This window comes from Triticum urartu, chromosome 6, assembly GCF_003073215.2.
Source record: "Triticum urartu cultivar G1812 chromosome 6, Tu2.1, whole genome shotgun sequence".
NCBI lineage: Eukaryota > Viridiplantae > Streptophyta > Magnoliopsida > Poales > Poaceae > Triticum > Triticum urartu.
Genome location: NC_053027.1, coordinates 47943101 through 47963986, shown reverse-complemented (window position 1 = coordinate 47963986; position 20886 = coordinate 47943101). Strand labels below are relative to the sequence as shown.

General features: G+C 44.5%; 3 protein-coding genes across 19 annotated transcripts; all 3 read left to right on the top strand.

Annotated features, from left to right (window-relative positions):
- Positions 1 to 2208: 2208 nt before the first annotated feature.
- Positions 2209 to 5431, top strand: LOC125514923. The gene is made up of 2 exons (XM_048680297.1): positions 2209 to 3387; positions 5004 to 5431. The coding sequence occupies exons 1-2, from the start codon at positions 2268 to 2270 to the stop codon at positions 5045 to 5047; spliced, it is 1164 nt and encodes a 387-aa protein (XP_048536254.1). The 5' UTR covers positions 2209 to 2267; the 3' UTR covers positions 5048 to 5431.
- A 2100-nt stretch (positions 5432 to 7531) lies between these two features.
- LOC125514954 lies at positions 7532 to 14790 on the top strand. Of its 16 annotated transcripts, none has more exons than XR_007286687.1 (7): positions 7532 to 7964; positions 8057 to 8153; positions 8354 to 8472; positions 9078 to 9167; positions 9652 to 9820; positions 9904 to 10012; positions 14486 to 14790. XR_007286687.1 is itself a non-coding variant. In XM_048680336.1 (6 exons), the coding sequence occupies exons 1-6, from the start codon at positions 7832 to 7834 to the stop codon at positions 14568 to 14570; spliced, it is 876 nt and encodes a 291-aa protein (XP_048536293.1). In that variant the 5' UTR covers positions 7532 to 7831; the 3' UTR covers positions 14571 to 14790. The 16 variants fall into 16 exon arrangements, 6 of the variants coding, with proteins under 6 accessions (XP_048536293.1, XP_048536297.1, XP_048536294.1 ...); XR_007286686.1 differs by lacking the exon at positions 14486 to 14790 and adding an exon at positions 11202 to 11955; XM_048680336.1 differs by having other exon boundaries at positions 8066 to 8153; positions 9652 to 10012.
- A 1818-nt stretch (positions 14791 to 16608) lies between these two features.
- LOC125514956 (THO complex subunit 7B) lies at positions 16609 to 20512 on the top strand. 2 transcript variants are annotated; one of them, XM_048680343.1, is made up of 3 exons: positions 16609 to 16920; positions 18842 to 19492; positions 20117 to 20512. In XM_048680343.1, the coding sequence occupies exons 2-3, from the start codon at positions 18899 to 18901 to the stop codon at positions 20249 to 20251; spliced, it is 729 nt and encodes a 242-aa protein (XP_048536300.1). In that variant the 5' UTR covers positions 16609 to 16920; positions 18842 to 18898; the 3' UTR covers positions 20252 to 20512. The 2 variants fall into 2 exon arrangements, with proteins under 2 accessions (XP_048536300.1, XP_048536298.1); XM_048680341.1 differs by having other exon boundaries at positions 16612 to 16920; positions 18858 to 19492.
- The last annotated feature ends 374 nt before the right edge of the window (positions 20513 to 20886 follow it).

Sequence of the window (20886 nt, the reverse complement as noted above, 5' to 3'; positions counted from 1 at the left end):
AAGTGCGTATAAGCTTCACATGGAGCTTGAGAAAATCCGGAGTGATGGCGGAGTTGGTGGAAGCAACAACAATCCTGGCAATCTTGATCGAACACCTGACGATTCATGGAAACGGATTTGGCGACTACCCTGCCCCAAGAACATACAAATGTTCACGTGGAGACAGAAGCACGATTCACTTGCTCTTCGGGTGAATGTTGCCCGGAAAGGAATTCATATTGAAAGTACCAAATGTTTATTCTGCGGGTTGGCAGATGAGGATGGAGCTCACCTCTTCATAAAATGCAAAATAGTGAAGGGTGTGTGGAGAGACTTGGCCATGGAGAAGGAGAGGATGCAGCTCGAGGAGATCACGTCTGTGCATGCAATGCTTGACTTCCTATGGGGCCTAGATGTCAATAAGCGCTTGCACGTGCTTACTTTCTGGTGGTTATGGTGGTCTAACCGGAACAAACTAAGGGAGGAAGAACTACCTTTGGAGGCGGGTGTGGTGGCACGAAGAACGCGCAGCAATGTCATTGAGTACTCGCAAATATTTACCCAGGTCCAGGACAAGAAGCAGTCGGATAGATGGTGCCCACTGAAGGAAACTATGTACAAGATCAATGTTGATGGTTCCTTCATCCCGGGTCAAGATCACGCAGGTTGGGGTGCTGCTGTGAGAACTGCTGAGGGCAGCCTGATTTGCGCTTGGGCTGGCAGAGAGACGAACATTGGGGATGCTTTTGCAGCTGAAGCAATAGCTATGGCCCATGCGATCAGCCTGGCGTCTGACCTTGGACTGGTGCGGGTGGAACTCGAGACTGATTCCCAGCTCCTGGCTGAGGCGCTCGACTTTCGCAAGGCGGACTCCTCGCCGTATGCAGCCCTGATCGAGGACATGAAATACCAACTTAAAATGTGGTTTTCGGAAGTCTTCATTTCTGTTTGTAGGCATAGTGCAAATTCTGTAGCACATGAGCTAGCCGGCATTGGCCGTGTGTGTGTGTGACCACCATCTGGAGTGGTCTCGTCTGATGTACCTGCCCATGTGGGTGTTTGTATCCTGCGTGATTTGCCCAAGAACCGTTAAGGGCTAGTTTGGCAACAAAGTTTTTAACAAACCATGGTAATTGAAAACCACAGTATTCTGATGTGTGGGCAAGCAATACTTCAGTTTCTTTAAACCATGGTTTTTCTCAGTTTTACCAAAACTATCGAGGTGTTTGGTTGGTGTTCTTATACTGCAGTTTTGACCAACTGTAAGGATGGATAACAGATGAAACTAACTCAGCTACACTGAAGGAGCTACATGACCGGACAAAATAGTATGTACTTCCAGCCGGGACAAAGTATTTTTGAGTGTACTGTGTGCTTTCTGATTGATGAGCTAGCTAGCTTTGCCTGATGCGTATGAATGCAACCCAGCCTGGGCAAAACTCTTTGTGCGTGTATGTGCACAGCTTATAATCAATCGGCTAGCTAGCTAGCCTGCTGCGTACCAACGAATCAATCTACTCCATGATCAATCTTTGCTTGAGACATGCGCTACTCACTCGAAACTAACTGGCGAGTGTGCAAGATCGCTACATATAATTAGTGCCATATTCCCATCCACTGTTGCCACCTCTAATCTATATGCCGCCCGTCAGCGTTGTAATCACCAGATGGACTAATGAGAACGGGATATAGTAGGGCTAGAAGAGGGCGTACCTTTTTTCCCTCTTGGCGAGATTGATTCGCTCATGGCTACAGCCTGTAGAGGAGGAAAGGACGACTGGCAGGTGACGACGGCCAGAAGAAGAAGGACTCGGGACACTAATTAACAGTAATCCTAAAGTCGCCTATTAATTAGGAGATAGAATAAGATTCGCTAACAAGATAACGGAAATAGGCAAAATAGTAGCTATCGCATGCATCCCATATCTTATCTCAACATGTACAGGAACTTCAAATGCGCTATCTCCGATGACTTCTCTCGTTTCTGTTTAGAAAAAATAGGTCCGGACCTCTTTTTCAGAAACTGCAAAAAAACCAAAGTTTCTAGCATACCGCAGTTTATGAAACTTCTGTTTTTGTTTCATCCAAACACCTCAAAGTATGTAATACCAAAGTTTTTTTAGAAACCACGGTATTTCCAAAAAAACTGCAAAAATACTTTGCAAACAAACGCACCCTAAGTAATCAAGCAGTTTTTGCTTTCAAAAAAAAAAGTATGCCCGACCCCTCACCCTCCCTCCTCGCTTCTTCCCATTTCGTCCGTCCGAACCCCCACTCAAACCCCAACCATGACGTCGCCGCCGCCGCCGCCGCAGGTCTACTTGGTCGACGACGTCGTCACAGAAATCCTCCTCCGCCTCCCGCCGTACGAGCCGGAGCACCTCTTCCGCGCCGCCCTCGTCTGCAAGCCCTGGCTCCGCCTCATCTGCGACCCCGCCTTCCGCCGCCGGTACCGCGCGTTCCACGGTGCCCCTCCGCTGCTCGGCCTCCTCCACAGGACCCAAGTTCTGAGCGGAGACCCCGCCCCGCGCTTCGCCTCCACCACGTCGATGCCCGACTTCCCCCACCCTGGCTCCGACGGCCGCCCCCTCGACTGCCGCCACGGCCGGGTCCTCATCCACATGTTCCATGACCAGGATGCGGATCTCCTCGTCTGGGACCCCGTCACCGGCGACCGCCACGTGGTGCCCGAGCCCGACATGGACTGGATGACCTACACTGCCGCGGTGGTCTGCGCTGCCGCCGGCTGCGACCACCTCGACTGCCACGGCGGCCCCTTCCGCGTGGTATTCCTGGTCACCGACGACGTCAGGGCGAGCGTGTACTCATCGGTGACAGGTGCGTGGGCTGCGCCAGTATCTCTGGACGATAGCTGTGAATGCTATGCCCGGCACAAGCGAGATGAAATCGCAAAAACAATGTACCACACACCCTATGTCCAGCCTAGGCGAGTAGCCGCTATTGGAGATGCAGTCTACTTCACACTTTCGCGGGCGACTGTCATTGCCAAGTATGATTGGGGCAAGAATCGCCTGTCTCTTATTGACCCACCACTGCCAAATACAGAGGTGTACAATATTCGCATTGCCCTCATGGTGATGGAGGACAATTCACTGGGGCTCGCTGGTGTTCAGGATTTCAGTCTGCATCTCTGGTCAAGGAAGGTGAAGGGAGCTGCAAAATGGGTACAGTGCATGGTCATTGACCTGGAGAAAATCATGCCCATGGCCAAACCCCTCAAAGGCAATGGAGCAAGTGTGGTTGGTTTCGCAGAGGGTCTGTGTGTAATCTTCGTCAGAACAGAGGGTGGCTTATTCAGGATCGAGCTCAAGTCCGGACTGGTGAAGAAGGTTGATGAACCTGCGGTATACTTTTCCGTCTTACCCTACATGAGCTTCTACACTCCTGGTATGGTACTGTTGTCCTTCATTTTACAGCTTCCATAAATTTGTGAACAATTAGTCAATCAGTTATATTGCAATTGCAAGTAATATTTGTTAGTTTGTATACCCGTATAGATCTTGCCAGAGGCGAATTTGTGTATGCTAGATAAAACTGAACATATGACATTTGAAAACAGAGCATGATTTTTGTTATGAGATTTTATCTGTTAAGGACCAGGATGATATGCATTGGTTGAATTGCTAAATATGCATACAGCCTTGTCAATCTAGTATTTGCCTGTTACCTTACTTGGAAAAAAATCTGTTATTTCTGGCATAGCTAAAAGCTCACATCTCAAGCTCAAGCTCTGTAAACCCCACTAGCACAGAGCTCACCAAAGTAAAATGCTGAGTAAGCGTTGGTTATGAGTTTTCTGCATGGTATCTTCTCAGATCATGGCATTGTTACTGTTAGCAAAGATCACATGATTTCTTAATCTGCCTTAGTAGTTTACACACAGATGGTGCAGGTCAATAGGATCAATTTCATTCTGATCATAATATTGAGAAGTTGGGTTTTGTTTAGCATATCAGTCATATTTCTGTCACTTCTTGGCAAATGCTCTGCTGAGCTACTTGGAACTAGAATAGTGTGTAGTCTATCTGTCTCCATTTCCTTTTCATGAAATTTTTATATCAGGTTCGGTGTTGGTCTGATCTTCATCCCGGGATGTCAAGTAGCAGTGTCACTGTCAGACCTTTTGGACAAACAAATGGAAATACAAAATCCAAGTCACAATTTGATTTCGCAGTAATATGTTCATCATTTCAAATAGGTTGAAAACATCATGTAACAGGTTGAAGTCAGATGTTTTACAATTTCACTAAGAACTTGAAAATTTTGTGTCAAGGTTATGCTGTCATTAAGCAAAAAGGCACCTATGTGGTCATTTGTGAGTTATGGATTCAAGTCTTATTATCCTTGTGCTATTACATGGACCGGTCCATGGGAAGCTGGGGCAATTGCATCATTTCTACTTTTCTCTAGAGCCATTATTGCTTCTCTTTTGAAAAATTGAATGCTGCGCATAGTTGTATCAAAGAAGGAATAAAATGTCCATACAAGGAAAGCTAAAAAGAGAAAGGTAGATTATGGGAATGGAAAGGAAATACCGAAATAGGGAAAACATTATTCTAAGCCTCTCGTTACATTCCATACCGACAGAAAGAAACTAATGACTACAAACTCGTGCTGGACATTGCTAAATATTAAAACAAACTTGTGCTTGTCCGTTGTCCTTGCATTCTCTTTACCGCGTTTATGTGTTTGTTTGTTCTGTTTGTCAACAATGTCATACTGTAATTAACAGTTGTTATCTTGACATATAGATGTAGCCAGTCCATTTGCGTGTAGCTACTAGTGCAAACTGAGAATACTTGGCATCGGAAACTTACTCAATTCGAATATACAATATGCATGCGGAGCTGTAGATATTGTATTATTATGTTGTTACTTTGTCTCAGATTTTTCTTAGAATCATTCTACTGTATTATTTTCTGTCACATGGTGTGTATATCAAATCAATCTGTAAATGCTAAGTTGGATGTTGGTTTTGATCTGTGTGAATGGTATCTTTGCAGACCGTGGTAGATTGTTATCGCTGGCAAGGCTCACTGATGCCTGACGCGCCACTCAAGGGCAAGACCTGGCGAATTGGACGTCCGTCACTGACCTTACTTCTGCTGCTTATGGCTTCTTGAAGTCTTGATGAAGCGCTACTGCTGTCAAATCCTTTTATTTTTACGTTGAGTTGTATTCTCTGGTGACTGGTAGACCCAAAATTCATCCGAATCAGAACTACCTAACGGCTACCTGCCTGCATCCGAGGTCAACCTGTGGATGTTTTCATCTGAGTTCGTGCTGATCCTATATAGACTCAGAGATTGTATTTCAGTCTAATATGCCGGGCATATTTCATATTCGGTGGCTGTTTGGTTGATGCTTCACTGAGCTAGGCTATTATGTGGAGTCTCTTGTCAACTACTTTGCCACTTTGCCCTTCGCTTTCTTTCCAGTTCTTGCTTTGCAATTTCGTTGAATTGATGGGAATTCCAAGATATCCAAGAGGCAAAGTGGCAGAAGAACAGGACAAGATTTGCTCATATTTCTCAAAATTGATTTTAAAACCGGACAAAGAAAAACTCTAATATCAGCAAATAGGTGGTCTTAACTATAAACTTTTGCAAAAACATACTCCCTTGGGTTGTAAATGCGCCTGGATGAGGTTTAATTTAGGCATTGACAGGGCCTTTCACCCTCACCTTTGTAAGTACATCCTGGCAAAAACTTATGAAATGTGATGTGGCAATCTCCAGTCCAAGTAAAGGCCAGCTCTTTGGAAGTTATTTGATTGAGGGGAAATCAAGAAAAAGATCAATTCAATTATAATATATTCACAGGGTGTTTGGCAATATTTGAGAAGGGGAATGAGAGTTTAGAGTAGGGAGTTGTATTGAGAATTTGAGATTAGACACAGGATGCATCCAGACAGATACGGAGGGTTTGTAATCCCCTAGCTAAACATAAATTTGAAGTCATGTGCCTCTTTAATTATTATTCCCTAGCACAAATTGCCTCACCCATAGCTCTCCATGAAGGCATGATCTCTGCTCAACTTCGTGGTTATTCACATGTGGTAATGGAGATTGACAACTTGAAGTTGGTCAATCTATGAAAGTCGCGCAGTAATACAAGATCGATTGCAGCAACTATCTTAACAGAATTGGAGGAGATCGAAGCTAGTTTTGCCCCTCTCTCTCTCTCTTGGTTACCCATGCCGGTAGGGAGGCGAATATGCCAGCCCATCATTATGCTCGACATGCTTGTTCACTTGATGGGACTGAAAGTTGGCTAGATGTAACCCAGATTTCCTTGTTGCTAGTCAACGGGATCGTATGATAATTCCTTAATAAAGCTACTACACGTGATTGATGGAGATGAAGAGAGAGAAGAAAAGAAAGAATAAAGAAAGAAAAAAGGTGATCCGGGGTGGGACGCGTTCTACGTGGCAGTTTGACACGGCGCGTCCGCGAGGCCTTATATCCTTCCTACACTTGTCTTCAATATGAGGGTTCGCGAACAGCCAGAGCGTATAGGGATGATATGAGAGGTCTGGTTGAGTCATTTTTTTTTCTTCTCTCTTTTGTCCGGTCACTAACCGGGGTGCACAGGCAAATGATACAGAATGTCATCAGCTTCATAGGGGCATAGACTGATGAGTTTTCATCCAGGTCACAATTCTTTGCTCTTCTACTCCTGTGGCAGCTTTGATGATCTGTAGCACATTCATGCAACAATCAATTCTCTGAGAAAGTGAAAGAACTCTGGTTATGCAGACACGCATATGTAAATGGTCAATCTGTTTTTACCACACTGAATCACTTATCCATTGCTGAGTTAAAAAGTGGGGTTCTGAGGTACCAGTATGAACAGATCAATGGCCAACTGGCCTTATTATTGAACTTCAACTTGGGTCATTCTATAACAAATACCGTTCAAATCGAGGGATCTTCCATCTTTTTAGAAACTACAAAAGCAGTCTTGTAATCTCTGACTTCAGTGTTTCTGGTCAATAGTTTAATATATTTTTATACAATATATGACCCATTGTCCATAAAAAATGTTAATGTCCATCAAAACAACTCAATAAATGTGTTCCCAAAGATCACAAAAATGCACTGCAACTCTTTTTGAAACATACACTAATAAGATGAAAGTTTCCCTTCCGGATTATCTTGACACTTTACTTTAAACACTTCTTTACATGCAGCATTTGTCATAACTACTGGAACAGAGATATACATAGCTGGTTCTTTATATACAGTCAGACTAAATAAAAATCTGGCTACTGAATGAACAGGAGGATAGTGAGCCCAATTTGTTAGGGGGTGTTTGGTTCAGGGACTTTTTAGTCTCAGAGACTAGAAAAAGTCCTTAAAAAGTCCCTAGAAACCAAACAGAAGAGACTTTTTCTACAGAGACTAGAAAAAAACTCTACTAGAGAGTCTTTTTTAATTAGTCACTGGGACTAGAAAAAGTTCTAGGACTTCTGAACCCCTTAGTCCATTATCAAAGCATTAAACCCATTAACAGTCGCGGCATGGGCGCCTCGTTCTGCTATCCACGTCATCACAGGTACCGACAAAGAAAAACGCGTTGGCTACCGCGCGTCTTCCCCGCGACCCCCGCCTCCTGTCCTACCGCCGCCGCCGATGCCCGTGACCTAGCCCGCGTGTCTCCCCCACGACCCCCGCCTCCTCTCCCGCTGCTGCCGCCGCCGGCGCCGGCGCCGGAGAAGCTCGCCTCCGCGCCCACAAGCCTCGGATCCGGGACGAGGAGGGGTGGATGAGACGGGGGAGGAGGAGGAGGAGAGTGTGGGGGTGTCTGGGGAGGAGCGAGGGGTGAGAAGATGAGAGGGAGAGAGAGAAGAGGTGGTGTAGCAGGGCCGGACCGCCGTCCTCTTCCACTCCATCAACAGGCTTTCTCAACAGCAGGCTGCACCACCGCTCGAAAGCCACCGGTCTTCTTCCACTCCATCAATAGTTAGTTAGTCAGCCGCCTCCCAATGAACAACACACAGTCTGGATACTTCCTTGGGTCAATTCCCCTGTTTTTTCACTGTCATATTCATCAGCAATTTCAGCGGCAGGGAGTGCTTGCCATAGTGGAAACGAAGCAAGAACTGGATGGAGCTCAGGATTTTGCTACTACCTTGCTAATAGCTTTGTGAGGTAATTTGGCTACCTATTTGTGTGTTTCTTTTCTGCTGTACCGATGTCTATTTTAATTTAGAAAATAGAAACATGAAGTGTGATTTAAGCATCTCAATAGCAGATGTTGTTAGCATGAACATAATGTGTACCGTACCTACTGTGCAAGAGAGCTGTGCCTGTGTTCCATTGTTGCTGATGTAGTAGCTTTCAATTCGCAGGCATGTCACCGATGGCAAGTGCAAGAAGAAAGCACCAAGGAAAATCCACAAATCCAAGAGGCAGAAGCATAAGCGTGTCCTGCTCAATGATCTCTTGGGTGAACTTATCAAAATGCTAGGTGAGTTAAATAGGTGTGCATCAATCACTAGCCCCCTCGACACCTTATAGATTACGTCACAGCTAGCGTTGCTTCAGTGAAGCTGTCTCTTAATTTGGGGGGTCGTTCATGTTGTTACAATCCATGTCCAATTGTCCAAGTCATGCTTTTGGGGTGAATACTGGGGTTCAGTATGTGTCATGGATTTCTTTAGTAGATCCCAATGAATGTTTATGCCGCTGAAAACGTGGATGACCTCATTGAAAATTAGTAACACCAGAAGACCTCTCGATGTTTGTTGACAATTCATTACATTGTGCATAATTGTCAGCATATAAAACTGTGTAGTACCTGCATCCATTAATTCCAATCTTTTTCTAATCCATCTGTCTCAGGCTCTCAGCCATGCATCTTGCATCAAACTGTATGTGCCTTGGAGTATATTGCTTCTTATATTGCACCCATTATTAGTGAAGAAATTGCGAAATGCTTACTATGCATGGTGATTATTTAATCAGAGTAACATCTGACATGAAAAGGCACTTCAAATCAGGGCTAATTTTCACGCCTGAATACCTTTTACTTAGAACAAAGTACTGGTACATCTTCTCTATTTTTAAATGTAGCCATCCCACTCTCCCTGGAAGCCCCGCCCCCTGCTACATTTTCATGGTCACCGCCCCCAGGAACGGCTACAAGAGGAAGCGACGCACAAGGTTTCTTCTCGCCTTCTTCTGGTTTTTCTCTTTGATATCCATTTGTTGCCTTGGGTATTTCTTGATTCCTTCTCTTGTGTGTGTGTGTGTGTGCGCGCGCGCGCGCCGGGTGGGAGCATCTACTGCACTAATAGAATGCCAAGCATAGGAAGAGGCTCCCCAAGATGGTATATGCTTCTTCAGTTTACGCACATTTTTTAGAACTTTTTTCACCCAATGATAATTCATTACTGCTTGAACTCTCCATGGTCAGACAATTTGGTTGGTGTCATGTTCTGAATGCATGGTGATATTGAGCACGTACAAGGCTTTCCGATTCAACCGCAATTTCCAGGGTAGTTGTTCTAGCAGGATATTGTATTTGTTACGGAAAACACGGATGAGTAATTACATGATATATTATTAATATTAAACTGTGTTGTTTCTCTGAAACTAACTTGGTATTTCAGCTATGGAAACTGATGTTCTAACCTTAGTTCCATAGATGAATCTTTGTTGTCTTTTTCAGAAAGGGAATGTCTGGTATATCTTTCTTTGTGGATTTATTCAATGAGTTTTCTACATTGGGCTGCATTGTTAAGAAAGAGTTTGATGATGCCACAAGAGCAAGAATTAAAAGTCGTTTGTAGAACCATGTTTCCTCATGGCAGGAGGCGAGCAATACTTTACTATTACAATGTTCATTTTCAATACAATCAGAAGTATGACACTGATTGTCAATTGTGCGTTCATGCAGGTTGCGCGTTCATGCAATACTTTACCCATGAAATAGAAGAGTTGTGCAGGCGTGTGATTCAAGTTCTTCGACGGAATGGGCCCAACTCATTCAGTGAAGAAATTTCAAGGTTCTCTTTCGGAACTGGTTTGAGCTTCTATAAGTTCAGTTTGAAGAACAGTATCACAGAATAAGGAATCATGAAAATAATGAGGTAACAGCAGAGGGTGAGTGTTGCAAAAAAGATTGACGACTGGAGCTAAAAACAGGCAAGAGAATGTACAGAAAAGCCTTACTTTAGATTTAGCCAGTAGAGCACGTGCCCTTCGCATAGGGATAATAACTTTTAGTAAAACAGCAGCACCGGTTTGATTCAGGGTATACAATATCTTACAAACAGTCAAGGATTCACCAACTCACCAGTCAAGCATTAGATAGATAACAAAAAGGTAGGAATAACATGTGTGCAGAAGTACATTCCTACTCATCATGAGGACAGGTGTCAAGAAGGAACTAGGGATACCCATAGCATTTCCCCACTGTTTAATCAATCTTAGTGGAACTGGGTGGTCATGTAAATTAGTTTCACTTGGGGTGCATCCATCAGCCTCCTTAACCACATAATAGACAGTGGAGCTGAAACTTCCCCTCTTTTTTTAAGAATGCCTAGTCGGGTTCTTCTCCTACCAGTATCTAATAGAACTCGAAATCGAATTTCATTGCGGGAAATTAGGATTTCATGAGGGAGGAAAAGGGGGTGGAGAGTCGTACAACGCATTGGTGGGATGAAGATCAGAGAAGCGAATGCCTCTCGTAATTGATTGAAAAGTGCTCTGCTGCTTCAAATATCATGACAATTCAAATACAAACTGCAGGCCTGTACTTACGGTCAGAGATGATGGCTGAACATTCCTTATTTCCAATAACAATACTTTCCGCTTGAAGGAAGTTTCTTATTGGATTACATAATGCTTCCAGATCATCTTCGTTCTGGTCATAGCTATTCTGAGTTGTCATAGTCTTCAATGTTAGGCATCTAGGTGCCCTAAGCAGCTTGTCATTGACTGATTGATTTAGAAAACACATAGATTCCTGTTTCGCCTGTAGATAAAGTATGGTTAAATAGTTATGGAATTCCTCAGGAACTGTGTCCTGAAGTTTCCCACTTTCGAAGAAACTGGAAACCCATAATAGTTTCCTATGGTTATCTATGATCTCTTCTAGGTGCTTGGCAAACTCATACTCCCTGTGTGAGGTAATATATAAGATCTTTTAGATCATTAAAGTAGTGATCTAAAAAGTCTTGTATTATTTTACAGATGGAGTCTTCTTTACCACTTATAAGATCATACTCACTGAATCTACTCACGCTCATTCTGGAGTGATGAAGAATTGAGATGATAATGGAAATAAGATCCATGACATGTTGTTCCTAAGATGTGCGACTGATTGCAATGGAACAATATGCGGATGCACAAGTTCTTACCAAAACAGAGGTAGCACGGTCTAGAATATGGGACACCAAACTGCAAGGGACTTAGGAAGAATTATTGTGTGTTGAAACTGAGAGTTGAAAGGGCAGCTAGCAACTGGTCATGTATATCAGACACCTATCACAAGCAATTGATACTGATAGAGTCCAAATACTACAGTCAATTGTGATTCGAATAATTCTAAGCTTAAAAGAACCTCGAATCCAACAACATTTTCCGCGCACCATCTACTCGATGGTATGCCCATATGGATTGTTTGATCTCTTCTCCTCTGCAGACTGCAGGTGCAAGTTCCCCGCTCATTGAGGGCGTGGTCAGATTGCTTAATGAGTTCTTTTATTTTTGGGATTTTAAGATGACTATTGCTTGAGCACCATAGTTGATTGCTATTTATTTCAGATCAAATTTCTCAATCAATTTTTCCTTCCAATTGAAATGAAATATTCGGCAAAATAGAATGATGTATATTGCGAGACTATGTACTGTAGGATTTATTTGAGTAATGATGTGAAGGCAATGTATAAACTTGGTGAATTCACTTCAGTTTGCTGATACTGATATACCGCTATGTGTCCAGCAAGTGTGATTTGCAAGTCATATATAGTATGTATTCACAAACTTTTCTGTGTGTTCCATTGTACTAAGTCGAACATCCATGAGCACAGATTTGGTTCTAATCAGGTATCACATATTTCATGCTTGCAGTATAGTTTATTTTTCCATCTGTGCATCGTCAGTCTTGAGTACATGCTCTTGTGCCTGCCCAGCTTGCTCTGTTACTGAACTTGCCCTCTCTTCCTAAAGAGCAGGCCTGATTTCCTTTATGTCCTTGAAGCAAATACCACAATGTCAGCTTGAAACTTTTTAGGACACACACAGAGCCAGAATGTAGATATGGGGTTTGACAGAAAGAGTACACACCGATTTTAGGTGCTGTATTTTAGAAGCGAGCCCCTCTTTTTCACGCCTACAAGCTCCTGCAAGTAAATCAACCGTCAGTCAGCATACTTTTATATTCATTGCTTGGAACAACAAGCTGAATCAACTGAAATTACTCACGCTATGGCAGGTCTTGGTGAACAAGACTGCAAACTGCTGATAAAAAAGAAAATATCATGTTGTTAGACACCCATTTATCTGTGGTAGATACACTACTGTGCAATCGATGCATCAGTCTCACCAAACGATGTTGTTCTGGATCTCATAGGATCACCTGCATTTCGTTGGACTTTCTATGAAGCTTACAAACTAGGATGACTTGTATTTATAGTGACTACAACAGATCACTAGCCCATGAGTTGTAGCCTCCGTCCCAAAATAACTGTCTCAACAGATCACTAGGCCGATTTTAGGTGCTGTCATTTAGGGTCCTAGCTTGGTTATAAATCAAATCAAGGCTTGCTTACATAATATGAATGAATGGTGCAAAACCCATCATGCATCTAGTGGTAAATAATCTTTATTTTGCAAATAACATCTCTTATTGGGTGTTCTTCTCTGAATATAAACCTGATGACCCCTAAACCTATTTTGGATTGACAGATAGAGTATTGCATAGTGAGATTTATGAGTGTGACGCAGAGAAACAAGTATGGTGTCTGATTATATGGTCATCATCACATTTGTCTGAAAATTTAATTGCAAACATGGTTACAAAGTTACAGTATTCAGAACTGATTCCATAATCTAATTCGTTTATCTATCTATTTCACCTCAACCTGTCGCTGCTTTGGAACTCTCTTTGTCATCAATGATCAACCTAGACCCGCGAATGTGCGTAAGCTAAATAAGTGCGCACATAAACGCTCAGGAGGCGTGCCAATGGCACGCCCCAACCACTAGTATGACACCAAAAGCAGGATAAGTTAAGCTCCAGAATTCTAGTTTCCATGATTACTGCTTGATTGCATGAAGAAATAATTCAAAAAAATAATACAATGCGTAAATTGGATCCCGTGTTACTAATTAAGACTGGTTTCGTCACTGATCAATATCCTGCAGTCTCCGTTTCAAAAAAAAAAACCATTTCAAAAAAAAATCCTGTGGTCCTACTCCAAACTTTACTATGAGAACAAAACCTCAGTATCCCTCTAGGATGTGAAGATTAGCACTCCCGACTGCCCTATAGCTCAATCACATAACGATGTGACTGCTACCAAATATATTAAACCGAAAAAATATGAACATGTCTATTCCTAATTGATTGAATTGGAATAACATCTGATTCAGTAGTAAGTAGAACATAGCAAGCCATGTCCAATTTCACAGGGACATACAAAGAACAATGAGACCAAGACATGAAACCACTAATCTAAAATGTATTTGCAGGGCATCTACTTGGTTGATTATTCAAGATAATTAAAACAATGTGCAGTACACCAAACACGAAAATGTGCGGCAGCAAACTGAGGGCACATCTCCATTGATTTATTGCTGATTGGATAAAATGCTTTCTCGATGATAGAAAATGTGCGTGTGTTTGTGGGTGGGGTCTTCCCTTGTTATAAATCCCCAAGGAGAACCAAATGCACCTGGCTAAAGAGCCCCTCGTCCAGCTGAAACCGAACCCCACCATGCCCCGCCACATGCAGAGGCAACAGGAGACCAAGAATTCCAAGGAAACCAAACAAGTAGCCGTATCTGCAGTGCGAGACCTGCCTGGCTTCATCGACAGAGTAAAATAAATAAACAAGAATGTGTGAAGCATTTGTTTGATGCAAACATAAGGAGGTTTTGTTTTTAGCAGCCATAGAATTTTGAAATGGTAGACCATCTACAATAATGCTATTACTGCATTGTTAAGTTTTAAGACCACTTGTCCCTAGAACTGCAGCCAGTAAGTCATTCAGTCCAAAATCATCCTTCAAAGGGAAATTTTCTGATATTTTTTTCAAATGAAACTCTCCCATATCATATCCATGGCCAAACTGAGGGTCTTCTTTCTTGGAAAGATAAAGTAGGGCATTGCACTCAAAACTGTAATGGCCATTTGAGAACATAAAGATATCAAGTGTGCAGATTCATCACTCACTGATACTTTCAGTACATTAGCTGAATGGCCTGATCTCACTCCCTTAGCTCTAATATACATCTTTCCTGCGTTTTAACAGGGGAAAACGACTCATCAATCTCAAAAGAATGGTATGGAACGGTGGAGTGGATAGTTACCGCTCTTGCATCATTAGCACAATCTAACACGGAGTTACTTCACTAGACACATCAATTTGCTACGTATGGGGTGGACAACATGCTTAAAGTGCCAGCGTCGTGCGAAGTATTGGCTCAGCTCAAATCAACAAACTGGGCTGAATTTTGTAGATTTATGAAGTTGAACTTTGAAACTACAAGTTTTCTGCCAAAATATGCATGAATGGATACAATTTCACATATGCAAGGACTGAACAGTATAGAGATATGATAAGACTCGTTCATTTCCTCTCCATTGGTTTAGTTTTGGTGCTTTAGGACAGATACAAATGATAAGACTATTTCATTTTTTTTATCATGCTTTAGTCCAAGATAGCTCAGGTTTTCACAATTAAAAGTATCCCAGCAAAAGTAAGGTCAACTACAGAATTTAGGAACAGAAATAATACAGGAAGAAAATCAAAAGGCAAAAATAAAAATGCACCCAACAGAAATATAGTATATTTTCTAAGCACAACCTAAATATCAAATACTGAACTACAATTTTAGTACTAACTGACATACAATGGAACAAAAAAGACGATGAAATGAAAATGGAACATGCTAGATAAAATTTGGCACGAAAGCAGATCAATCTACTATTTTCAATTGAAAACAATGAAGGCTGGTTGTTTTGCTTTCCTGTTCTCTGGATCCTGGTTTCACATAAAATTGGTCCACCCGTACATCCAGTTCCATGATAGTAAGCACAAGTCCGAAACACAAATATATTCCTGAACGGTTTCATATTCAGAGATTTGCAGGCGATGCTTTCTTCGCTGCCGCCAAAACAGAATTGCCAGCTTACCACGCAGAGTGAAAACTTTGTTGCGCCATACGCAGTTTTCCAATTGTCATAGCCTGTTACTGGTTCATGAAATTTGAAATGAGTCGGCAATTCCCCTGTGCAAGCGGCCTCATAGTCTTCAGCAAGGTGCGGCACAGCTTCCTTGTAAGGGCGTATGAACCTCTCCTCGAAAACATTCTTGGTCATTCGCACTGTGGTAAAGTAGCTCGGGCTGAACTCTAGCAATCCATTTGCCTTGAGAAACTTTAGAATGTAGTACCGTGGCTGGTGGCCAGCCCTCCAGGCTATAATTGAGCATTATCGACCGAGGAGCAGTGTACGCCGGTGCCAAGCCCACCTCAGAGATAAGGAACTCGGACCTTTTCTGCAGCGATTCCATCGACTTCCTGAGCACAAACGGAGCCTTAGACGCAGCGATGCCCACCTCGGCATCCGACCACCGGAACGTGTTATTCAAGTACTCCACTTTGGCTGTGATCTTCTCATCGCCGAGGAACGCGACGGCCTGCACCGCGTGCTTGAACATCTTAGAGCCACGGGGCACACGGCACACCTACGCTCTCGGCGCAGGCCGCCATCGCCCGGACACTCCGGATTGGCGCTGAGCATCCATGGCACGGCGCTGCACAGCCTGGCAATGGCGCAAGCACCTAGCCCGCAGTCCTGCAGGAAGGCGGCGTTGGGCTTGACCGCCCGCGTCTCTCGAGGTCGGCCGAGAGAAGGCAGGAGCCACGCTTGAGCGCACGGAAGAGGTCCTCGGAGGACCCGAATAGGCCCAGGTGATCGACACGAGGCGCGCAATCTCGGGACGCGAGAGGCCGGCGCCGACGGGGGCCAGGGTCCCCTCCGCTCTGGCGCAGAGGAAGACCGGGTGCTTGGCCACGAGGGCCGCGACGTCGGCGCCGGAGAGGCCGAGGAAGGAGAGCACGGCGTCGGGGTTGGAAGGGGCCCTGAGGTGGGAGAGCTTGGCGGAGGCCTTGCGCGCCTGCGCTCGGGCGACCAGGTAGTCCTCCACGGCGAAGCCAGAGGAGCTCGGGGCGGCGACGGGCGCCGCGGCGGAGCTGGGTTACGGGAGATGCGGAGCGAGGCGAGAGGACCTGGGCGAGGATGCCGCACCGGAGGAGGAGCATGACGCCGGCCGCCGGCGGCGAGGAGAACGGGAAGCAGCGGCCTGTTCGGCTTGAGGCTGTCTTACCCCCGAAGTTGGGATGAAATTACCCACCTCCTGCCACTCAGAAATAACGAAGCGGTAGGGCCGGCCCCGTCTCACACGCGCCAGTCCGTCTCCCCCATCCCCTCTCGGCGATTCTCCTAGGGTTAGCGCCGCCGCCGGCCGCTGGCCGCCTCCGCCGTCGTCCCGTCTCCTTCTCCTCCTTCCCGCGTACCTGACCCGCCGCTCGAGCTGTGCCACGCGACTGTTCTCCGCCGCCAAGCTAGTCGGACGGACCACCGGCCGCGCCCGCCTCCCTCGTCGGCCGCAGTTGCGAGCCGCCCTCGCCCGCCAGTCGCCGCCAAGCTGCGCCCTCCCCATCTCCGAGCCTGCTCCGCACGGTACTACTCCTCTCTCGCTCCCCTCTGGTTCATACTAGCTGCATTTTTTTCTCAAATCTGTTCTAGTGATCTTATCTGCACGCCTCTGGAGAAACTTTGCTTTGACTGTACCCCTGCACTGATTTGACCTGTCTGAATGACTTGTTTTCTTCCTCCTCCTCATGTACGTATTATGTATGCACCGCAGAATCGCGGTATTTTTAGAATTTGTGTGTGCTGAATTAGTTGCAAATTGTAGTTGGTTGTGTGTAAGTTGAAATGTAAAATTTGTGTGGAGGCAAAGTGCTTGCAATGTTTTTGTGGCAATTTGTCCTTATATGGTACTAGTATTTTGTTGTGAAATAGATGGAAAAGGCAATTTGGGATGAACAACACACAAACTGTTTCTTGTGAGTTATGCAAAGAGGAGGTTTATGTTCATAATAGGCCTTTGGGATGTTGAACCGGAGAGGTTACATAAAATTTGGGGAGAAGATTTTTGCCAGGACCTAGAAAACATTTAGGAAGAAGCAATTGAAAAGCGTGGGACTTATTGAAGAAAGAGTATGCGCAATTCATGGTGTTAATTACTCCAAAAATATATGAACAAAATAAACTTGGTAGTCTGTTAATTTACCTATAAGTTATAACATGATCATTTGCAGCTAAGACAACATTTACTGAGATCCTTATTGTTGAACAGCATCTAAACAATCTCTCAAGTATTTAGTGTATTCAGTCCCACAACCACAGTTCAGACAGCTAGTTACCAAATGGGTTTACAGCTTCCTCACAGCACACAACCCACATCTACTTTCCCACAGCTGCTTTCTGTTTAGTTTTAAGCCACAGCCGAACCAATATTTGTGTTTCTCCCATGAGAATTTGCAGACACCCAAAAGGACACATGCATATTTTTCGCCATTTTGACATTTAAAAATTTGTTTATTAAACCCAGGAGTTGTTTTGTACTTCCGTTTCTCTTGGATTTTTTTGTTGGATGAGGTTTTTGAAATCTTTGTAGTTTCTGGGGTACGTTATAGTCCTGTTCTCTTCCCCCGAATCATTTTCCCTGCAGCACCGTGGTGAGCGGCAGAAGATAGGGTTAGCGGGCCGCCACCCCGAGATCACTCCGTAGTGAAGCTACACTTGCCCCTCTGCCGGCCTGAGCTCGCCCTGTCCCCAAGCTCCATCACATCCCGCCATCGCCCCGTACCCAAGCGTCACCTCATTCTGCAGCTAGTGCGCCCGGGGAGGTTAGGCTGTGGAGCCGGACGACCGCCATCCTGGTCGTTGTCCCAGTCGCCCCATTGTTCCTCTGCCTCAATCCCGCCTCGACGTCCAGTGTCCAGGCCAGCCTCCATCCCTCAAAACACCGTCGTCCAGGTCGTACTCCCAAGGTACAGAGTGCGGATGGGTCTGTGTCTATGTGAAGTGAACTTGTTATATATGTATGCAAGCATGCGTGATGGATATTGTATGTATGCTTATCTGTGAAAATCAATCTGTGGTTTTGATGTATCAATGCATGTTTGGATTTTTTTTTGTGTGTGTGTGGATGGATGCAATTTCTTAGAATTAGCATGCTGATCTTGTAGTTGTTGTGAAGAACTCCGCTTGCTGCCTTGCCTTCCGTTGCCCACAACGAATGCCCTGATTCTAGTGATTCTTGGATGAACTTGAGATGTGCTGTTTTAGTTGTGTTTGGTTCAAATAGTATTTCAGCCCATTGCCAAGCCTACCTGGATACACACGTGCTTTTTGCATTCTTGCTAGGTGCTGTTAGAGCAAATGTTCATATGTACATGTATGGATATAGGTTAGTCAAATTTGTAGCCTTGTAGATGTTCTATAGTTTACGGATATGCAAGCATTCAAGTGCATTTTCATACAGACGCACCAATTCAAAACAGTTGAGCTAATTGATTTATAATTAATACAGTTTCTTCTGTTCTTAGCACTGCGCTGATTTCAGTTGGTCGATCCCTCAAATTCTGAAATGCTTACCAAAGGGAGGAGAGTTGCCGGGAGGGGTGAAGACATGTCTGCACATTATGCATTTGGGCCACATGAGGATGATGCGATTATCAAACATCGGCTTCTGACTAGGACCACAACTACCAGGGGTGAACCACCCCTAAAGAAGCTCCAAAAGAAGTTCATGTCCTTCGCCACCGAGGTAGAGAAGGATGCAGACAATACAAGTGACTGTGAGAGGCTGTACAAGGCCTTTCTGCAGGAAATAAACACTTTTGAGCTGCCTCTTCTAAAAAGCAAGGCTGTAGTTGATGCAAATCTCAGGGAAAAGGAGAGCTTCAACGAGCTGCAGGTTGAGATCCAGCGACAAATCTTGCAAGCTCAGACTGATATTGAGGATCTTAAAAAGCAACTTGAGCAAAGCAAGATTGAGAGGCAGCACAAAGAGGAGTGTGAAGCAATCAGAAAACTGATTTCCTCGCAGCCTCCACGGTCAGAAACCGAGAAACTTATCGCTAATCTTGAGAAGGAGATAGCTAATTTGGAGGCCGAGAGTGCAGCATGTACAAGGACGTTAGAGCTTAGGAAGAAGCAGTTTGCTCTTCTTCTTCATGTGGTGAGTTCATGGTTATGTTATCTTTTACTTTCAGAATCATGATTTTCCTCCTCTGTAAGATAGGATATCAGTTCAAATAGTTATGGTAAGGTTAAAGTTTGATCATGAATCATTGGTAGAACCATGGAGCTGCTGCTCCAGCCATATATACCATTCATTTCTACCTCGAGTTAGGAGCCATGTCAGGAAAAAGCACTGCAAAGTACTGCAATAACACTACTTTTGGATATGGATGTCATCTAGCAGGTCTCTAGGAGTGGAGCTGTGGCTCCATGAAGCTAACAAACGTCTCTCAGTTTTCATACTTCTCCTGTCTATATTTTCCACAATCCAGCATGATTTTTAGGAAGGAACAACCTGGTTATTATACATGACCAATTACTGAATTTTACATCAGTGCTCACCAACATTTAGGTGTAGGATATGCAGCCATTTCCTCTCAATCAAATGATAGCAGTACATCCATTTAATTTTAGTTTCAAAACTGAAAATTTAGTGCAGTTATCTTCATTTTTAGAATTCAATTGTGTGCTTTACTGTCTTGCTTTAAGCCGCTACATATTTTTCTTTCGGGGCTGGGTCCGGAATATGGTTCTGCCTGCTCTAATGTGGTACCTATTACAGGTGGAGGAATTGCAAATCTCGATCGAAGATGAGCAAAGGAACATAGCAGATGAGCTGAGAGCAGCCACTGAAGAGCCAAAGTTGAGCATAGAGGAAGGCAGCGGCGGTGCTTCGGATGCGATGGCTGTAGACTGATTAACGATCCTAGCACTAGCGAGTTGCTTACCCTGCACGCTCAAGCATGCCTCGGTAGTTTCTGGGCGCGGTGTTTCTTTGTAAGAGATCCCTTTTTGTTGTTGTTGCTGTGGTATCTTGAACTGTAAGCTGTACTTGACGTCGAACCATTCCGTGCTTGTATGATAGCGATGCAGAATCATTCTGCTGTAATATGTACTCCAGATTTAGAACTGCAGCGTGATTATTTATCGAAAACGGCGGAGTCAACAGTGTGCTGCATTTGCTATGCTTTCTGGGGTAAAACAGGCTGTCAAGGAGTGCCTGAAACTCTGGCTGATGAATTTGTCTAACTCTGAACTGAGATGTTGGCAATTTGTCTAACCCATGACAAGGTGCAGCCGCCGGTGGGCGAAAACGCCAAATCCGGTGACGGCGACAGCAGCTGCAGATCCCCTTGATTTTTGGCCGGCGGCGGGATGAGGAGGTGGTGGAGGACATCGGCGGAGGCCTACAAGGCTTCCCCGGCAGCCGTCCGATGCCGGCGGGGAGGGGCAGTGGGGGCGAAGATGCGGCGCGGGAGGGGAAGGAGAGGCAGCCGAGGAGAGATGTGTCGCTTTACTCGGTGGAGCAAACATGGAGTAAAAGTAGTAAAA